The 19,320-nt window shown below is 51.0% G+C and overlaps 1 protein-coding gene across 5 annotated transcripts in view; it reads left to right on the plus strand.

Annotated features, from left to right (window-relative positions):
* The first annotated feature begins 249 nt into the window (after positions 1 to 249).
* PTCH1 (patched 1) overlaps positions 250 to 19,320 on the plus strand; it is a 68,873-nt gene continuing 49,802 nt past the window's right edge. For 2 of the 5 annotated variants that reach the window (XM_074363049.1, XM_045504593.2), the window contains exons 1-2: positions 8,596 to 8,805; positions 10,464 to 10,656. In XM_074363049.1, coding sequence (XP_074219150.1) covers positions 8,608 to 8,805; positions 10,464 to 10,656 — 391 coding nt within the window. In that variant the 5' untranslated portion in view covers positions 8,596 to 8,607. Of the gene's footprint in view, positions 387 to 8,595; positions 8,806 to 9,469; positions 9,776 to 10,463; positions 10,657 to 11,232; positions 11,299 to 19,320 lie in introns of those variants that run through there. The other 3 variants (XM_074363051.1, XM_074363052.1, XM_074363053.1) reach the window with 3 other exon arrangements.

The raw sequence follows: 19,320 nt of genomic DNA on the forward strand, positions 1-19,320 counted from the left end.
GGTCCTGCCTATGGCGCGGCAGACCACCCACGCCGAGGGCCATGGAACTGCTTAATAGAAACAGGCTTGTAATTGTGAGTCCGCGCTGCACTCCGCCGAAAGCCTCCGGCGGCCCAGCGCGCCGGGGTTTTTACACTTTCCGTTCCTTTTGTAAAGACGGAGGAGGAGGAGGAGAAGACGAAGACGAAGAAAAAGACGACGACAGGGAAGACAAAGAGACCCGCGGCGACCAGGCTAGGGGGAGACGAGGGAAGACGGAGAGAAGACGGAGGAGCAGAGGACCAGGAAAGGGGGGCACGGGGGAAAAAGGAATTGATGTGAAACCCAAGCGCAGCGTCCGCGCTATCGGCACCCGCGCTCCGGGCAGGGCTTGACGGCCGGCTATGGTGAGTGCAGCCGGCGCGGCCGCCGCCGCCACCTCGCCCTCGCGCGGCGTGCGCCCCGGGGACGCGCGGGTGCGGAGCCGCGGCGCCCCGCTCCGCGGCCGCAGGGCCGGCCGGCCGGGCGGGGCCGGCGGCGCGCAGGGGCCGCGGGGCTGGGTGGGCTGCGACGGCGGGGCGCGGGGGGCGCCGGCCCTCGTCTCCAGACTCGCTCGCTCGCTCGCTCGCACGCTCGGCGCCCCCGCCCCCCGAGGCCGGCCCCGCGGGGTCGGGGAGGGGGCTGGCTGCGGCGGGCCCGGCCGGGGAACGGCTCCGAGGGGAATTCTCACGGAGGGGGTCGCCTGGGATCCCATTTTCACGCTTGAAAGGGTCGCCACCTTGGCTTCCGCTCATCAGCCTGGTGGTGGCTACTGACTGCCAGCGGAGGCAGGGCTGGGGCCGGAGGTCTGGTGCGGAGAGTGACAGCGCCGGGGGGAGGGCGCCGGCCGAGAGCGCGCGCGCACCGGGGCGAGCTCTCTCGTCTCCGGGGAGCTCGGGGAGGTCCGGGCTGGGCGCACGCGCTAGAACCCACACCTGGACGCCTGACTGAGTGGGACCCCCAGGGCCAGGAGAGAAGTACCTTACCCAAACCTGGAGCGCAAGCATCCGTCTCGCCGCCGCGGTTGGTGGGAAGAAGGGCCAGAGGGGCTTTTCTGAGTTCAGGAAGGGGCCACGGGTGGAAGAGAGGTATGTGTTGACTCTTGCACCCACGGCATTGGGCATCTTGGTGCCTGCTAACCATTAAAGAGGTGGGCGGCTAGCCCAGTGCTGAGAGGGCTGAGTGTGGCCTGAGCGGAGTCCTCAGGTGGGCCAGACCGATCCAACCCCCTTTAGACCCGGTGCCAACACTGGGGCCACAAGACCTCAGGACCTCAGGGGTGACATGTACTGTGTTTCCACGTTTTTAAGTTCATATTACAGATGACTCCTATTTTGTGGATGGGCCATAAGTCCAAAGTTTTCAGATCTCAACTTCCATCATCTAAGAAGAACCATATGGATTGTGGTCTATGGAAGACACCCAGAGACCTCTATCTTTCTAGACCTGGGAGAGAAGACCATATTCTTCTCTTTTTATCCTTCCTTCCTCCCTAGGGAGAGGAAATAGAAAAAAGAACTAGATCTAAATAATAAAGACCCACTATGGGTGGCTATAAATATTTGATAATTAGATAACTGAGGTCTTGAACTTCTACAATAGTCCTTTTTCAGCATTGTGTGTGTGTGTGTGTGTGTGTGGCTCCAGTCGTTCAACATGCAATTAACTGCCTCCACAAAGAAAGACAATGCTTTTTGGTGTCATCCTTTGTTACTGTAACTTATTATTTCTGGGTGGTACCTCAGGATAAATTGTTGCCTCAGGTGCATTGTGTCCCCATGTTGTAAAACAAGGGCTTTCAATTGTGAGTTTGTGTGTGTTCCAGTTGTCATCCAGCTTCCTTCCACAAGGCTGTAAAATGCCTTTGAGTCCAAGATCATTTTATATGAAAATGTTGATTCAAGGTGGACACCAATGGGCCCATTCTCAATTTGGGATATTAGCTTCATTTCAAACCCACTGCGAAGTGTATCTAATTTCTGGTTATAATCTAGTCATAAAGTAACAAACTATTTGAATAGGAGTTAGCACCATTTGGAATTATTTTGTGGGAAAAAAAGGCTTTTTCTTTCTTTTTTTTTTTTTTTTTACAAATTATCTTCAACTTTCCACAGCTAGAAAAACTGATGAGGCAAATCAATATGGATTAAAATATCTGTCTTCCCTGTTTTATCCTCCTCCTCTCGTCCTCTCTCTCTCTCTCTGTCTCACACACACACACACACCTTTTATTTTCTCCCGCCTCTGCCACAGTGTATAAAGCCCTATTGAGACGTGTAGGCGTGATGTGTAAACCGGATTAGCAGTATGAAAGAAAGACACACAATAAGCTGGAATTGTTTTACTTCCCTTTCATTTCTCATGCCTATATCTCTAATAAATTTGTTGCTCCAGCAGTGGGTCAAAGAGATCATGTTGCTCAGCTTCTTTTTCATGCAAGACATGATGGCAGAGATCACTGAAATGAATGGTGTGCCTTCTGCCAAAAGCAAAGCTTGATATGGATATATTAGATGGGGAGACAGACGACGAGAGAGATGGAGGAGAAAATGTTCAAAGGCTGGGTCTTTCCAGAAGACATCTCTATCAATTAGAGTAAAGTAATGTGGCTAAGAAGATATATAGACAAGGGAGGAAATCAAGATAAGGGTCAATGTTGTTTTCTTTCAAGTTCATTGTAGACTCTGAACATTTTCTCTGCAGTTGGTGACATTCCCAGCAAGGGAATACCAATAGCTTTGGCACTGCCTAAAGTCTTATTCCCTTGTTCAAACTAGTATGTGAACCTGAAGTGATAAATGTGGCGATTTGGGGGACCTTCTCAGGACATCTTTCCTCTGCCACCCTCACCTCCTAGCAAGCTCACTATAAGCTCAGAAAATGCCAGTGCTCCCGGGTTTGTGCTGTAGACCCCTCATTTACTCTTTTGTAGAATTGGGAGCAGCTTCCCATTAAAGGAGATCAGGGGTAATTAGCAGCATTATTTTGACAAGTTGGCTAGAGCTGTTCCCTTTCCTCCAGTCCTGGGGAGGGGGGATAGGGGAGGAAACAGAAGGTGGAAGGGAGAAGGGGAGGGGAGTCATGCTTAAGGGGTTTACATTCTGTGGCTGCTGAATTGGTTTTTTTTTTTTTCTCCCCCTTTTAGACTCATTTTTTACCATCACCTTTAAGCAAATACAAAAGCTGCCAATGAGAAAATAATAAGGAATTCTTAGGGAGCCAAGAAATGGCTTGAATCAAGTCAAGTCAACTCTTATCCAAGGTACCTGCTTTAAACTACTCAGGCTCTGGCCCATCAGTCACATTCTGTACCCTGGGCTCTCCTTCCGGAAACAGAATATTACATCAAATCCCCAATTCCTCTCCCCATAGCATCCTTTCAACAGGAATACCTGTGGGACTTAATGTAATGTTTGCAAATCTCTGCATTTGTGAAGAAAAGTATTAAACTCAGTAAACAAAATGATGATATGGCCCAAGGGTCAGATTACTAGAATATGTTTACTCCTTCATTCATTTAAACTCTGCCAAAAATAGCTAAATTACATTAGGTTTTAAAGACCCATATAGTTGGATTTGAGAAACCAGTGAAAAGTCAAGTCTCATCGTGCTTTCTCATTATTCCACCAAGTGCAGCTCCCACAGTTGCTTATCATTGGAATGTCCAAACACAAAGGGTGGATGTTTTATTTCAGTGTCATCAGATGTCACTTTTGAGATGTGTGTGGCATGGCCATGGCTGTTTGAATATTGGAGCAGAGAAGAGAGAAGATATGAGGGGGTCATAGTTTAAGAGTTTAAGGAATCTGTTTTGAAAACTACAGACGACAATGAAGTCTTGGATCATGATGGGGAGACCCAAATGCCAACAACTGATGTGTTGAGATGGACTTTACTTGGAAAGGGGAAATGGGACACTCAACAAAGAGGGCCAGCAACTCCTGCTGGTTGGAAAGGCACCAAGCTCTCACTTGTTTGTAACTCTCACAAGGGGAGCCATGCTGCAGAAAGGCCACTCAAGGGAGTTTTCCCAGCAGACACCTTTGCAGGCCTGGCTCCTCCTATCAGCCTCATCTCAGGTCTGGAGAATCCTTGTGATTAGCTGAAGTTAACACACCCGGTGTGGCACAGCAGTCCCCTGCACAGGGCATGCATATTAAAGCCGACAATGCTTACAAATGTAAATAAGGGCAGATTGATTAGGAACAACGTTATCGCTGGGAATGTGGAACTCACAGGCATCAGCAATGAGGCAAATTGGGGGCAGCCTCAGCCCTGACCACCCAAGTCGAGCAGGCTTTTACACTGGCTCCTCTTCCCTTTCTTAAAACGTTACAGAAACAAGGCCAATTAGATCCTCAAAGTAATTCATCTCTGTGTATGAAAAAAGCAGACCACAGGGGAAGCGGCGGGTGGGGGTGGGGGTGGGGAGATTAAGATAGCGCTTGTTAGAGCCCAGGCTGGGGACTGCGTCCTGGAACCGATGGGTAGAATTTACAGGCCGGGACCATTGTCTGAGATGCTGAAAAGTTAACCTATCAAACAGCGGGTGAGGGGGCTCAGGGAGCTGAAAACCCCAGAGATCAATGTTCAAAACGTTTAGGAATTAAGTCAAACCCAGGGAAATGAGCCCGAGTGGAAGAGGCTTTGCCATTGAAATGGTGCACATGTTAGCAGCAGCCAGAACGAGAGGATATGCAGCTGCATGTGGAGACTAATAGGGGACCATTATGTGTACATAGCCTATAATTTCATTTTAGAATTCCTTAATCTAAGTAGCTGTACTGAAGTTGCTATAAATAAAAGGTTGGGAGGAAAAACTAATATTTTGGTCTAAAACGTTGTAAAGAAATTGAAGAGACAAAACACAGCACCCTGTCTAGAGCTACATGGTTGCCTTTGCCACACAGCACGCCTCAAACATAAAAAGACTGGCGTGTAAAACTAGGGGGTACCATCCCCAAGTCTTTAAAAACTAATTTCCGGCGGCAAGCACAAAATGATTAGACTTGAAAAGTCTGCAGAACCATTCAGTAAGAAAATCCAGAATAATGTATCACGTTTCCCTCTTTAAGCTATTTATCAGACAAAATAAAGATCAAGACATTGCTCAAAGATTAAGCTTGCTACATATCGAGCCCAATGGTCCTGAGACATTATTTATTAATGTATCATTTTAATTGTACGGTGCTTGTCTTGCCTTCTGGATTTTCGCAGCCCTTCCCAGAGCGGCGCACAAAATCACGTGCTCCTTTGGAGTCTGGAGTTTTGAATTTCCGCGCTGGCCGGGTACTCTGGTCCTCCTCCTGATCTCGTGGACACCCCCCAGACATTTTTACTCTCTTTGTCTCTTTATTCTACAGGACACTCCACCCTGCCCGGGGTACCGCACACGTTTTGCAGATTTGGGATTGAGGGGGCAGGGCCTCTCAAGTGAAACCAGGAAGGAGAAAAAGCTAGAGGGAAGGTGGTGAGGCTGCGTAGGGAGAAGAAAGGGATGAAAAAAGGGGAGAGAAAAGGGGAGAGAGAAAAGAGAGAGGGAGAAACCGCCGAAGAGGAAGTAAGACGGCGGGGAGGGCTGGCGGACAGGCCCCCCGCGGGAGCCGCGTGGGCTGCCCGGGTGGCCGGCGCGCCCCGCCCGGGTGGCCGGCGCGCCCCGCTGCAGTCCCTTTCGGGCCGGGGCCGCTGAATGGGAAGGGATCCGTGCGCTCTGCGATTGGCCGGCCGCGGGGAGGCCGCGCAGGCATTGGGCAACGTAAGGGGGCCGGACCGCCTTCAGGAATGTACTACGGCGCGTCCGGCACGTCCGTCCGCGCCGGCGGGGCGCGCGCCTCGCCTGGGCTCCCGGGACCCAGCGCTGGAGACGCGGAGCCCGCCTGGCGCGAGCCGAGCGCACCGACTTCCCTACCTGCTTGACCGGGGCTGCGCGGGCGTGGGGAGTCCCGGAGCCCGGGCGCGCGCGAGAGCGGGCGCACCCTCAGACGCGCGCGTAATAGGCGTCCCGGCCGCCGAGCGCGCGCCGGCCGGGCCCTGAGTCACGTGGTCGCGTGGGCTCCGCCTTCTCCCCGCTCCTCCCCCTTTCCCTCCATCTGGGTTTCTTTCTTTCCTTTCCTTTCCTTTCCTTTCTTTCTTCTTTTTTTTTCAATGAACACACACCGTGTGCATCTTAAAGCCACACTGCCCCCATTTCACGGCTTCAGTCGGCTTCTTGCTGCCGTGAGTCTCTCGGCAGTTCAACCCCGTTTTTTAAAAAGAAAAAAAAAAACCCACAAATACCAAAATGAGACAGAATCAAGGGTTTCTGGGTCTGGTCCCTATCTCAGGGAGGAACTTAACCCGCAAAAGTAAGAAAAACAGTTACTCTCCAAAAATTATTTTTAAATAGAAATTGAATCTGTGTAGATAGTTTTAATTTGTCTCTGACCCTAGGATCCACCTCAGAGTCGCGTGTTTTCTTCCCCAACGGGAAGAGAATCCCCGGGACGTCTCGATGACACTGGCTGCAGTGTCCAGACGAGTCCTCGCAATCGGCGCACAATTTGTTTCAAATGAGTCCAACATCAAAGCCTTTATTCTCCTTTATGTCACGCTATTATTAAATATAACAGGATGCGTACCATGGGGGGGCGTTTAAAACAGGTTTTAAATAAACAGGGGCTTTTGGTTACTTAAAAAGAGGGGAGTTCAAATGAACCCCAAATAGGAAAATCTTTCTTTTTAAAGAAAACAGTTCTGTTTCTTTGGCTTGCTAAAGACTGTTATTTATCCTTATGTCACATTAAAGATTCAAATAAAAACCCCTCTACATCCACGAGACTGCTTCCGTGTCTGGATTCCACGTTTATAAAACACCGACTACTTCAAACCAGGACTGTGTTGCCCTGAGGTTTTGAGAGGGAGGGGGGCAGATTTTAAGAAGGGGTGGCTTTTCCCAACGTCCCTACTTTCCTCTTTAACTTTCCATTTTGTTTATCTTAATGCGAGGCGTTGTTCCCTGCGAGAGCCTAAGTCTTCTCTTTGGTTATAAAAGAAAAGAGAAGGGAAAAAAAAATCTGGCACACACTGGCGCACTATCCACCACCCTGTCATTATTGGTGCAGGCCTGGGAATTCAAGCCGGACCTCCCAGTATTTGCTGCAGCTTGAGTCCAAGGTGCCTCTGAAAGGGTTTTCTTTGAGGAATTTCAGAAATTGTTTAAGCGCTTAAAAAAATATTACATTTTCCCCCGTGTCTATCGCGAGGCAAATGCTCGTGGGTGTCTTGTGTGTGAGTGTGTGTGTATAATATGTGTGTGTGTGCCCGCGCGCAAAAGGCGTCTTACAAAAAGAAGACACTGTTGAAAAGAAAAGGAGTAACGAAGAAAGGGGGGGGGCATTCCTTAATGGAAGTATTGCATGCGAGAAGGTTGGCGCTCTCGGAGGCTCCCCCCGAAGCCTGGGATGCACACACTGGGGTTGCCTACCTGGGTGGTCTCTCTACTTTGGTGAGCTGTTGCTAAGCAGCTAATAATAGTCATGTTTGCTGAGTAATTTCTGCCCTCCGCGAGCCAATCGCGTTGCAGAAACCCAAGCCATCTGACAGCCCCGGGGGCGGGAGCTCCAGCCTTTTTCTCTTTCGCTCGCTCTTTCCCCCTCCACCCCCTCCCCTCCTCCTCCTCTTTCTCCAAATGGAGAGAGTTCTTTTTTTTCTTCTTCCATCTCATCTATTGAATCAAGGAGCTGCTGCGGCCGCTGCCCGCTGCACACACACACAGCGGAGTCCCCAGGTCCCGGGAGCGAGAGAGGCGCGCTGCACGGGGGCAGAATGGTCCAGCGGGTCGGCGAGGAGCACAAGAAAGCAGAGTCCGGGACCGAGCAGCCACCGCGAACCCAGCAGCCAGAGCCCGAGCAGCCCGAGCAGCCCGAGCAGCAGCTTCAGGAGCCGCCACCGCCAGCAGCAGCCGCCGCGGGAGCAGCGGCGGCGGCTGCCCCGGCCCGGCAGCGCTGAGACCCACCGGGCGCCCACGGACCCCGCGGCGGCGGCTCTGCGCTTACCCTCCGCGGCCGCTCGGGCGACCCGGGAGGCTCCGAGGGAGCCAGCGAGGCCGGCAGGAGCGGCGAGGATTTGCTGGCGCTTTCTGCAGTGAAGGGGTCGCGGCGCGGGGTGGGGGGCGGGTAGGGGGAGTTGAGGACAGCCAGGAGAGCCGCGCGAGCGCCCGAAGGACAGGCTGGCTCCGCGCGCCGGCTCTCGCCCTCCGGAGAACTGGATGTGGGCAGCGGCGGCCGCAGAGACCTCGGGACCCCCGCGCAATGTGGCAATGGAAGGCGCAGGGTCTGACTCCCCGGCAGCGGCCGCGGCCGCAGCGGCAGCAGCGCCCGCCGTGTGAGCAGCGGCGGCGGCGGCGGCAGCAGCAGCAGCAGCAGCAGCAGCAGCAGCAGCAGCAGCAGCAGCAGCAGCAGCAGGTCTGTCAACCAGAGCCCCAGTCCGAACAGCCGGCGGCCAGCAGCGTCCTCGCGAGCCGAGCGCCCGGGCGCGCCGGGAGCCCACAGAGGCGGCAGCAACGCGCCGGGCCGCCCGGGAAGCCTCGGTTCCCGCGGCGGCGGCGGCAACATGGCCTCGGCTGGTAACGCCGCCGAGCCTCAGGACCGCGGTGGCGGAGGCAGCTGCAGCGGGGCCCGGGGCCGGCCGGCCGGCGGCGGGAGACGCAGACGGACCGGGGGGCTGCGCCGCACCGCCGCGCCGGACCGGGACTATCTGCACCGGCCCAGCTATTGCGACGCCGCCTTCGCTCTGGAGCAGATTTCCAAGGTGCATTTCAGACTCTTTCCTCTCCTCCCACTCTCTCTTCCCTCCTCTTCCTCTTTGGGATCGTCCCCGAGACACACACACACACACACACACACACACACACACACACACACACACACACACACACACACACATATACACATACACACACCTCTCCAGGAAAAGAAGCAGACAAGTGGGGATTGAAAAATTCAAACCCTCCCTCCGGTCCTGGGAGGAAAGGGCTGTCTGAGGTCCGCAGGGGGTGGTGTGTGTGTGTGTGTGTGTGTGTGTACACGCGCCCTCCCTGGCGTGCCTTTTCCGGAGCACTGGAAAGCGGTCCACAGTGGACCACCTCGAGGGCCTCCACAGCGCGGCACTGCTCCGTGCTCCCTGCCCCAGAGCCCCCTCCTCCCGCGCCCCTATCCCTATTTGCAGCCTCTACCCCTGTAATACTGCCACATTTCTTAACATCTTGGAGGGGGAGGCGGAGTGGAGAGAGGCGGAGAGAGGAGGGGGGGGAGGGAGCCAAAATAAAGGTGGTTTCCTTTTTTGGCAGCCGGTTTTGCTTTTGTTGAGCCTGAAATCTCTGCTTTCTTAAAAATTATCCGCGGAAGAGGGCATCTTCCTTCTTCTTTTCCAGTTTTTGAGCTCCTTATTCTCGAGCCTGGGGGAAAGGGAAAGTAGTAAACAAATTGCCACCTTAAATCCGCGGTGCGGGTCGGCCGAGCGGCCGTGTTCATTGTGTTTACGAGGCTCACTGAAATGTGTGGAATCCGGGGAAGGCGAGCACCCAGACGGGGGCCCGCCGGGGCCGTGGCCAGCGCCGGGGAAACGCCGCCACCGGGAGCTGCCAGCGCCTAGCCAGGACCCCCGCCTGCGTCGGCCTGGGCCCTTCCCCTGTGCACTCGGCTGCTTTTTACGTTTAACCAGAAGGGAAGGGAAAGGAGGGAAAGATCCATGTGGCTGCCCTCTTCCGATCACAAATATTGTAAGTTGCAGATGGCTGCCCCACTTCCTAATTCAGCTCACACAGCGTCTCCCAACGCTATGGAAATGCGTCGCGAGTGAGCCCCGTCCGGCGCCCGCGCTCACCACGTGGATCACCACTTACTACCACGCCGGGCAGGGGGTCAGGATGGGGGAGCCCGTCATACATTGTTTACAAAGCTCCCTCGTCCTCCAGTCTCCGTCCCCGCAGCAGCACCCCGAGAAGGGTGAAGGATGGGGTAGGACTTGCGGGGAAGGGAGCCGTGGTTTGCTGGTTCTTAAATGTTGTGCTCCATCGCAGGGATTACGAAGCCCCTCCTCTTCCCAGGTCCGCTGTGAATATTGCCTGTGATGAGTAATGTCTCTTCTCTTTCCCTCGGCTTCCCCTTGTTCTTGCAGCCCCTCCTCCCAACCCCCCAAGTCACACTTGGGGATGCTACGCAGGCGGCGCGTGGAAGCGCCCCTGATGTGGCCGAGGTGCAGCCCCACACAACAGCCTGACTGTGATTTATGACCAACCTCCCCTCCACCCTACTCCGCTCGCGTTCCCTCGGGCCGGCCTGAGTTCCCGCCCGGAGGGCATCCCCCCACGGCTGTCGCGGGATTCGCGAGCGGGTGCGCGCAAGCGGGCGTGGGCGCGCGGGCCGCGACTCCCCGGCGCTCACTCCTCCCTTCTGCTTCATCCTCAGGGGAAAGCTACTGGCCGGAAAGCGCCGCTGTGGCTGAGAGCGAAGTTTCAGAGACTCTTATTTAAACTGGGTTGTTACATTCAAAAAAACTGCGGCAAGTTCTTGGTTGTGGGTCTCCTCATATTTGGGGCCTTCGCTGTGGGATTAAAGGCAGCTAATCTCGAGACCAACGTGGAGGAGCTGTGGGTGGAAGGTAAGAGACCCAGCGCCTGCCGTGGCGCCCTCTCGTCCCACACCCCAGGCCCCCTTCCCTTCCCTTCCTTCCAATTGATAAAGATATTTGCCGGCATACACCTAGAGCCTTTCTGTGGCGAGCGAAAACCCCCTGCCCGCACCAGGGGGAATTGTTTATTGTTTGGGCGCCTGGCCAGGAGCCAGGCCCTCCCGACAAAGGCCGCGCTGTAATCTACTCGGGGCGCTGCGCTTTGCGAGGTGTTGTGGGAGAGAGTGGCGAGGGCGGGCCGGCGGGGGCGCGGGGGCCCCTCCGCGGGACGGACCACTCGGCGCGGCCGGGGGCCCCGGGGCCTGCCGCCGCCGCCGCTCGCCGCCGCCGCGCCCCGAGACGCGGCCAGAGGAAGGCCTCTCCGCTGCTGGCTCTGGTCCTCGGCTTCCTTCCCTCCCCCACCCCCACCCACCGCGTCCAAAGAGAAAGGAGGGGGGAGATGCTGAGAGAGGCCACCCCTCCGCCTGGAGGGAGTGCGCGCGCCCCCGGCGGCCGCGGCCGCAGCGTGGAGGGCGGGGGGCGGGCGCTGCGCGGGCCTGCGGAGGCGGCAGCGTGTGTGGTCCTGTTTTTGGACAGCTTTCAACTCTGGGGGAAAAAAACATTTGTCTCAAGGTACAAAAAAGGGGGGCTGGGGGGAAGGAGTTGAAAAAAAAAACAGTAAAGCACAGACTGGAACGCATGTTTGCAAAGTAGATTAATGTTTCCTCGCGGGTGGGGGCTTTTTAAATGGAATTATTCTGGGGGAAGGCTGCGTTTTGCTGGCTGAAAGAATAAATGTGTTTTAAGAACGCGGGTTTGGAGGGGGGGGGCGCAGGCGCTCTCCAAGGGGTTTTGCCGGTCTTTTATCCACATTCCTCAATTTGGGGGGTTCTTGAAGCCTTTCTTTTTTAAAGCGGTTGTAAATTTAAAATAGATTACCCCCGCCACCCCAGACGGAAACATTTTACATTCTTTTGGTGATACAGGGGTTTTTTTGGGGGGGGGGTTGTTTTTGGTTTTTTATTTTGTTTTATTTATTTATTTATTTTTCCTTTCTTTCTTTTTGTAAAGTATCAGTCTTGCTGTTTGAAAACATTTTAACCCCTAAATACTGCCTTGGGGATCTCTTACAATGAGATGGGAGGGAAGGATTGTGGTAATAACGTAGATATTTCAAACCAGAATATCTGAGGCATTCGTAGTGAAGGCTACCAAAGACAAAATTTGGAAGCCTTAGAGTTACAGGCATAATTGCATAATTGATCCCTTTCAGAATGCTGTTGGAGAACTATCCTTGGAGAATATTTTGTTAATCTTGCCTTGTTTGTGAAGATTCAGCCTTCAGTGTTTTGCAAGCATATGGTGGAGTCTTTAGTTGAGAAGTGACAATTAAAATAATAGTCCGTATAATTAAGACCCCCAAAACATTCTTGCCTTAAGTAGCTTGGTAATTAATACAGAAGTGTTCTTTGGATTGAAGCCATGGGGCAGTTTACCTCAACTCAGCGCTTCAGTGTCATTGGTAGATAAAAGAAGGCGTTTTATTAAGCACCTATGATGTCCTAGCAACAAGTTTACTGAGCATCTGTAAAGGCCTAGCACTGTGCTAGGGACTGTAAGGGACACTGAAGTATGTGAGACACTCCCTGTGCACAAATTTATGCACTTAAAATTTCTAGGGTTGAATGGACGTGCACTGAATTTGAGCTCACAGTTGAAGTGGGCCGTGAAAGTTAAATGGAGGGAAAAAAAAAAGAAAGAAAGAAAACTTCCATGGAGGTGGAAATGGAAATTAGGGCAACCTAGAGAGAGCGGAGGAAGGAGGACGTTCTAGACAGGACCTGGGAAAGGGGGTCAAACAGAGGCCCAAGCTGAGTGGACAGCTGGCAGGGGGAGGCCCCTGGTGAGGCGGGAGTGGGGTACACTATCTCAGATGGGCCCTGGGCAGCGGGGCTGCAGTTTGGAAATGATGTGATTGGCTCGACTGTGGGGAGCTACGCAGGTTCTGGGACAGACCAAGGGGTGAGCACAGGGGGCTCCCAGCTCTGTCTGAATGTTCCCTTCCTACCACGTGGGCCAGCAAATTTGTTGGGTGTTGATGATGAAAGATAATTTTTTGTTGTTTTGAGCAAGACTTTCCAGTAAACCTTTAACAAGTTGAAAGAGGCGTAATGTAATTTATATTTCCAGAAGTAACTATGTTTCTGCATTACACAGCTCATTTCAAATCCTGGAAGGAGAAACATGCTTAGTAGCAGTGTCACTGGGTCTCCAGCTTGTGACAGGGTGTTAGGGAGGGACACACCTGAGATGAGACTCGTTTTGTTTACTTTGGGCCTCCGAACCATTTTCCTTCTCATTCAGTTTTAGCAGTTTCAGTGTGGCTCCCTGGTTCTTTGGCCAAATACTATTATTTGTTAAGCAACTACTGTTAACATTTATTATATATTGTCAAGTGCCTTAAACTCAAGAAAGTAGCTATCTATTATTATCTTTATTTTTATAACCTCATAGCTTATGTAATGTTTTCCATATAGACTTGAATTTATCATCCCATTTTACAAATGAGAAACTGCAGATGCTCTCTGTCCCCATGTCCACTCTGCCTACTGATGACTTAAGTCAGCCTGGTCTCCTATAGCCTTGACCTTGATTGGTCATTCATTCATCCATCGCATGCTAGATTCTTCCCTTGTAGAAGAAGCAGCAGCTTCATAAATGTAAGTAAGCCCATTACCATTTTGTAATTTTAATCAAATTCAAAACAGAGGTAACACCGAGGAGGTCTCATTCATGATATAGTGAGCTCGGTGACCATGTCAACAGTAAACAGTGTAAGCATTTGCTTTTAAGAGTAAGAATTCCCTGCTGTCCTAGACTGTAAAATGAGTAGCAGTTCAGAATTTAGGTTAATCTTGCACTTCAGTGTCTAAAATAAATTCCTTGTCACTATCAGCAAAGAAGTCTGTCACATGGTGTTTGCAGAGTAAAGATTGTGTGGACATAAACAAGGGTGCTTGCTGCACTAAGGAAGCCAAATGAACAGAGGTTACATGTTCCCCTAGTGAAGAAGCAATGTAAGACAGGAAAGTGTAAGAGATTTCAGGGGGAATGCTGAGGCACAGTTTGGAAAAATGCTGTTTGTCCTGTGATTTTAAAAATGGCATACACAAACACAAAGGTAACTGGAGATATGTATACTTAACATGTATACTCAATTATCTAGATAGATAGATAGATAATGTATTTCCACTTACTTTTGTTTTTATGTATATACATAGACTTACCACAAGTATCCTTGTATCTGCCAAAATAATGTTACCTTTTTTGGGGGGTGTGGGGATTCGGTTTATTTATTTATTTATTTTTAAATGGAGGTGCTGGGGATTGAACCCAGGACTTTGTGCATGCTAAGCATGCACTCTACCACTGAGCTCTACCCTCCTCCCACCATTTTTTAAATTAGCCTCAGATTAAAGGGATCCTCTTGATAAGCTGTATCTTTGATTTGACTTTCATGCTTTGTTTAACATGCTGGGGAAATGTGGCTGTATAAAGACAGTTTGAATACATTGGCCACAAATATAAGCTAGAGAAGGAAGAGTCTCTTACATGTTTTTTATGACATTGGTGATAAGAATTCTTTGATTCTGTGGTTACAGTGTTCGTACAATGATTGCCTTTTAAGAAACTGTCAGTATACATTAGGTGTAGCTTGGGTCTTAGGATTATATTTGCAAGTAAAAAGTGTCAAATCTAGCCTCCTTGTGAATGGAAGTCATGAGGTTTGGTGAAAGAATATGTGGAATGATATTGTGGCCATCTGCTGTTACTGAAACATATACCCATAGCAGGAAGGTCAGGGAGAGATTCATTGTTATTTAAAAATAAACATATTCATTCAGCACATGTTCTCAGTGCCTGCCCTGTGCCAGGCACTGTAGAAGCTCCAGAGAGATGTTGGTCGGAGGCCACAGTCCCTGCCCTCAGGGGACTTATACCCAGCAAGCACGCAGGCCAGTGTCAGGATGGCAGGGATGCCTTCCAGGAGAGCCCCGAGGGAGGGTGCCTGAGCCAGGACCAGGGGCTGGAGAGGTGGAGGTGATGGGGCATTCCAGGTCAAAGGAACAGCATGGGCAGAGGCTCAGAGGACAGGGGTGTGGCCTCTGGGAGAACCCCCAATGCTTGCTTTTGGTTGGGACATCAGGTTTGAGGTGGAGAGTCATGAGACTCGGATGGTCCAGCCCCATAGCAGCAAGATCTCCCAGTGTGTCTGGTGTTTGGGTGGAGGGCTGTCAGCTCTTCCTTTTAGCTATTCTTTGCCTGTCTCATGATTTGCCCTAGGACACCCGGCCTTGAGTACCCTCCCTCGTACCAGGGTCTGGATCTTACCCTTCCCAGCGCAGAAGGAAAACACATTCTTTTTAATCATGCCTATTTCTCTATTGGTTTTTCCTGCTTGCTTAGCATTTTTATCCTCCTGTCTTACTTAATATCCCCCCTACTCCAGCCCTCTCTCAGACACGATTTTGTTGTCATGATTCTCTGGTGACAGAACGTTCATATCTCTTTAAGCTTTTCATTTTCTTCTCCAAGCTTGCCCAGCCCCTGGCCTCCTTTACTGCAAAGGGTAACAGCCTTGAAATGAGTCCACATTGCCTTATGTTTGCTTATTAACGTCTCTGGAGGCCAGCATCAAGGGAGGAGAACACAAGGTGTAACTGATTTTTTTTTTTTTAAGGGAAATGAAAATTTTTTTAAAAATGCCTGTTGGATGTTTCTAAGTGCCCTCAGGTTTATACCTTGCTAGCATTATGCCTTCAGGGTTCCTGGCTCTCCTTGGCTCTAACTCAGGCAGTTAGAGGAGGTAATTGAGCTTCCCCACCCTTTTCAGGCTAGAGCAAGGTTTCTCACCGTTGACAGTTTGGCTGGATGATTGTCTGTCGTGGGAGCTGTCCTGGGCACTGCGGGATGTTTCACAGCATCCCTGGACTCTGCCTGCTGGATGCCAGTGGCACTCTCCCAGTTGAGACAACCCTTTCTAGTCATTGTCAAATGTTTGTGTGTGTCTGGGGTGGAAAATCACCTCACGTGAGAACCACTGGGCTAGATAATGGATTCCGATTGGAAGACTCACGCTGTGCAGGTGGAAGGCTTGTATTAGGATGGAGTTGTGGCTGCAGACGCACTGCTATAAATGCAGAAGTTTTATTCTTTAAGATAATGCTCCCTCCCCATCCCCACATTTCCTGACCCAGGTAACTTATTTTTTTTTCATGCTAGTGATTTAAATTTTGGATTTTTCTTAGAACTACATTAAATAGCAAATGAAAAACTAAATAACAAGCTGAGAGAGAGAGTGGGTGGAGGCAGGCCATAGGAAAAAGGAAAAGCTTTATATTCGAATACTTTGTTCCCCCTTTTTCCTTAATTTTGCAGGTAGATCTCATTGCATTTCAAGCACAGCGGGATGAAGGTTTTTAGCATGAAGGTGGCTTTGTAATAAAAGACACCACCGGATTTTGTTCCTACTGCAGTAACAGCGCCTCTCAGAAGCCCGTGGAGCACACTGGCTCCTTGGTGGTCTGGTTCTCCAGGTGTTCCCATCACAAACCGCTCCTCCCCAGGTGCTCTGACGCAGGGAGCCAAGGAGACAGTGAGGGGCTGAGGCGTGCCGGCCAGAAGAGCCGTGTGGGCTCTGCTCTTTCTGCCCTTTCCAAGGTTATCGGCCAGTTTCTGCTTTCTGGGGCTGTCAGTTTGGGCTTTGGCCATTTCATGAGGGCCAGAAAGAACAAAACGCAGCAGCTCCTTTCTGCTTCTTGGTCCCCTGTGCACTTCTAAAAATGAAGAGTATGTTTCAGGTAGGTGTTGATTAGATTCTGACAGTGGACACGTACATACGGGTGGAAGCCATTGTGGCGTAGCTTTCATGTCTGGAGAAAAACGATCGAAAAATTAATGCCCAGCAATAATTGCTTTAAAAATAACAAATAGCCTCAGGTGCCTTCTCCCCAGGGCAGCTGACCCTGTGAGTCCTTCATATCTGTCTGCTGTTTGCTGCTCTTGACTCTCTGACAAGTTTAGAGGCCAGGCTGGGTGATGGGGTGTTTCAGATACACGGAATGCCTCTTGGAGGCTCCAGGAGATGACAGCTTCCAGATGTATGAACCGCCGGATCGGTTTGTTTGGATTACGCGCCACAGCTGATGGCGAGATTAACGCTGGCTGGACAAGCTATGGGAGATTTGTCTGGTTTCCACAATGCCATGTTTATATTTCATTGGGATTTCTCCTTCAAAGCTGACCTCCCCGTGACCCCCAGCGCTCTGTCCACTCGGGCTGAGCTGTAACTTGCTTGCCCTCCTGCTCCTATTGGGGTCACAATTATGCAGCGGCAGGGGCTGCTTATATGGCTGCCCCCGACTTTGTCCCTGCCAGCCATCTGCACAGATTTAGCCCCTGAAGAGTGGTCTGTTCTACTGGTGTTTGGGGCATGGGATGGGGGCCAGGGGTGGATTTTAAAAGTTTTTTGGCTTTTAGAACAAATATGGAATGTTTACAATTATTTGAAAGGAGACTAGATCTAATAGAAGCCATTTTGCAGAAATACATTATTTTGACACTATTCTGGGGGGGAAAAAGTAAGGGAATTCCAGCCATGTGAGACATCCCTAAGTAATCACCATACCTGTGTGCTTCTAATTTAATACTGGCATCTCCTTTGCTCCTCATTGGCTCCCAGAACCTCTTCTTCCTCCTCCCTCCTCCCTTACCTTTGCTCATGTCACCCTTCTTCCTTCCCACCTATTTGTAAACTGCCCAGATCATTTGCTCCCAGTGGATCTCTGCAGTTACTCATGTGAAATCTAAAATGGTAGTAAATCTGGTCAGTCACAAAGTGGCAGGAGGGCATTAGAAAATGTGTTATTTCAAACCAGCTGTGGGAAGGCACTAGTGCCATTTGCCTCCTTGGGGTTCTCAGATTGGTACGGGCTGGCTCTTACCAGCAGAAGGTGTGCTGCCCCTGTTGAAGAAGCATGGCATTTTAATGAGCTTTTGAGGTAACTTTAGAATCCATTGACACGTGGGCTGCGAAACCAGTCTCAGTCCCTTGTGCTTAATGTGCCATAAGAAATATGGGAGGGAATTGGCCCCATAGCGTTTCTGAGATGGTCAGTGAATGTGCACCGTGACATTCCAGCCCAGGTGCTCTACCTCAGGCTCTCCCTGGGTGGGATGCCCACCAGAACCAAAGGGAACTTGGAGCTTGGATAAAGATGGAAGAGAACAGGTTTCCACATCCAGACTTTGGCCTTCTCCGCAGCATTTAGACGGGCCATCCACATGAGAAATCTTGGTTGACGTCCCGGAAAGCAGGCAGCTTTGCTGATTTTGCGGTAGTCTCGGAGCAGGAAGCTCCTTGGATCTCCTCAGGAGGAGCCTTCCTCGACTTCACAGATGTCATCAGGCATCAAAACATGAACGCTTCTATTACTCATTCCTTCGTTCTAAATTCTGCATTTAGGTGCTTTATAGTCATACTTCTCAGGGTCTTTTTTTCTCTCTTCAATTGGATGTGGTGTTGTTCCTCCCAGTACACTGTAACGTCTCAGTTTTTCTACATATATCTTTGGGTTTGGCAGAAATCATTAGCCTTCTGAAGCAGCTGCCACTGAGAAACGACTTGCCCGTGGTGGAGATTTTTAGGAGTCGTGTGTACAGAGAGGTGCATCCTGTCCTCAGCCCCTTCAAGACCGAGACCATTCTGTGGCGTTGGGGGTTTAGAGCATGGCTGGAAAAACAGCTGTCATGTGTTAAGGGAACTATCGTTGGTGGGCAGTCAGGTACCTGCTAATGAGCGACAAGTTTGTTGTTGGAGAAATTTATAATGTGGAGGCTAATCCAGAAACCCAGGTGTGAGTTGGCCCAAACGGTCCACACTGCCTGTGGGTCCCAACACGTTACCCCTGGCCTTGGAGGCAGGGCTGGTGAGAAGGAAGTCTCCACACTGCAGCACGACCTTTATTATTATTATTATGAGAGAAAATGAAAAACAATAGACTTCCCCAATTCATCATCCATGCTAGTCTTGAGCTGTTGATGAAACATGTGTGAAAGTAAGCAAAACACACTGGGAGTGGGCTTTGTTAAGTCGATATGCGTGATTTTTTTTTCCCCTTAAATCATTGCTTAAGGGCTTCTGGCCCCTAGCTCAGGAATCCTGCCCAAAAATGCCAGATGTATTACACAGTCAAGTAATGCAATGTAAACACTGCTCTGTGCCATGAGGCAGGGTGGTCCATCTCCTATTTAAGAAGAGCGGGCGATTGAGAGGGAGTGAGGAGGGTAAGCCCTCTGCTCTGCAGCGAGCACAGTAGTGGTCCTGCCATTTGTGTTTTTGGCTGCATAGTCAAGATTTGGAACTACGCAAACCCAGATGAATTAATACTTTGGACTGGCGAAGAGCAGTAACTCGGATTGGCGTGCCAAAGAGAGCAAGATGTGGCTTGGATAATGTTGCTTCATTGGGTCAGATAAGTTTATAAAATGTTGAACAGAATGGGGGGGGGGAGCGGCATCTTCAAGTTACTGTGAGCATCACCCTTTGCATCCGCTGTGAGTTAGATGAAAGGTGAGTGGAGCAAGGCCAGAAGA

Source organism: Camelus bactrianus, chromosome 4, assembly GCF_048773025.1.
Source record: "Camelus bactrianus isolate YW-2024 breed Bactrian camel chromosome 4, ASM4877302v1, whole genome shotgun sequence".
Classification (NCBI taxonomy): domain Eukaryota; kingdom Metazoa; phylum Chordata; class Mammalia; order Artiodactyla; family Camelidae; genus Camelus; species Camelus bactrianus.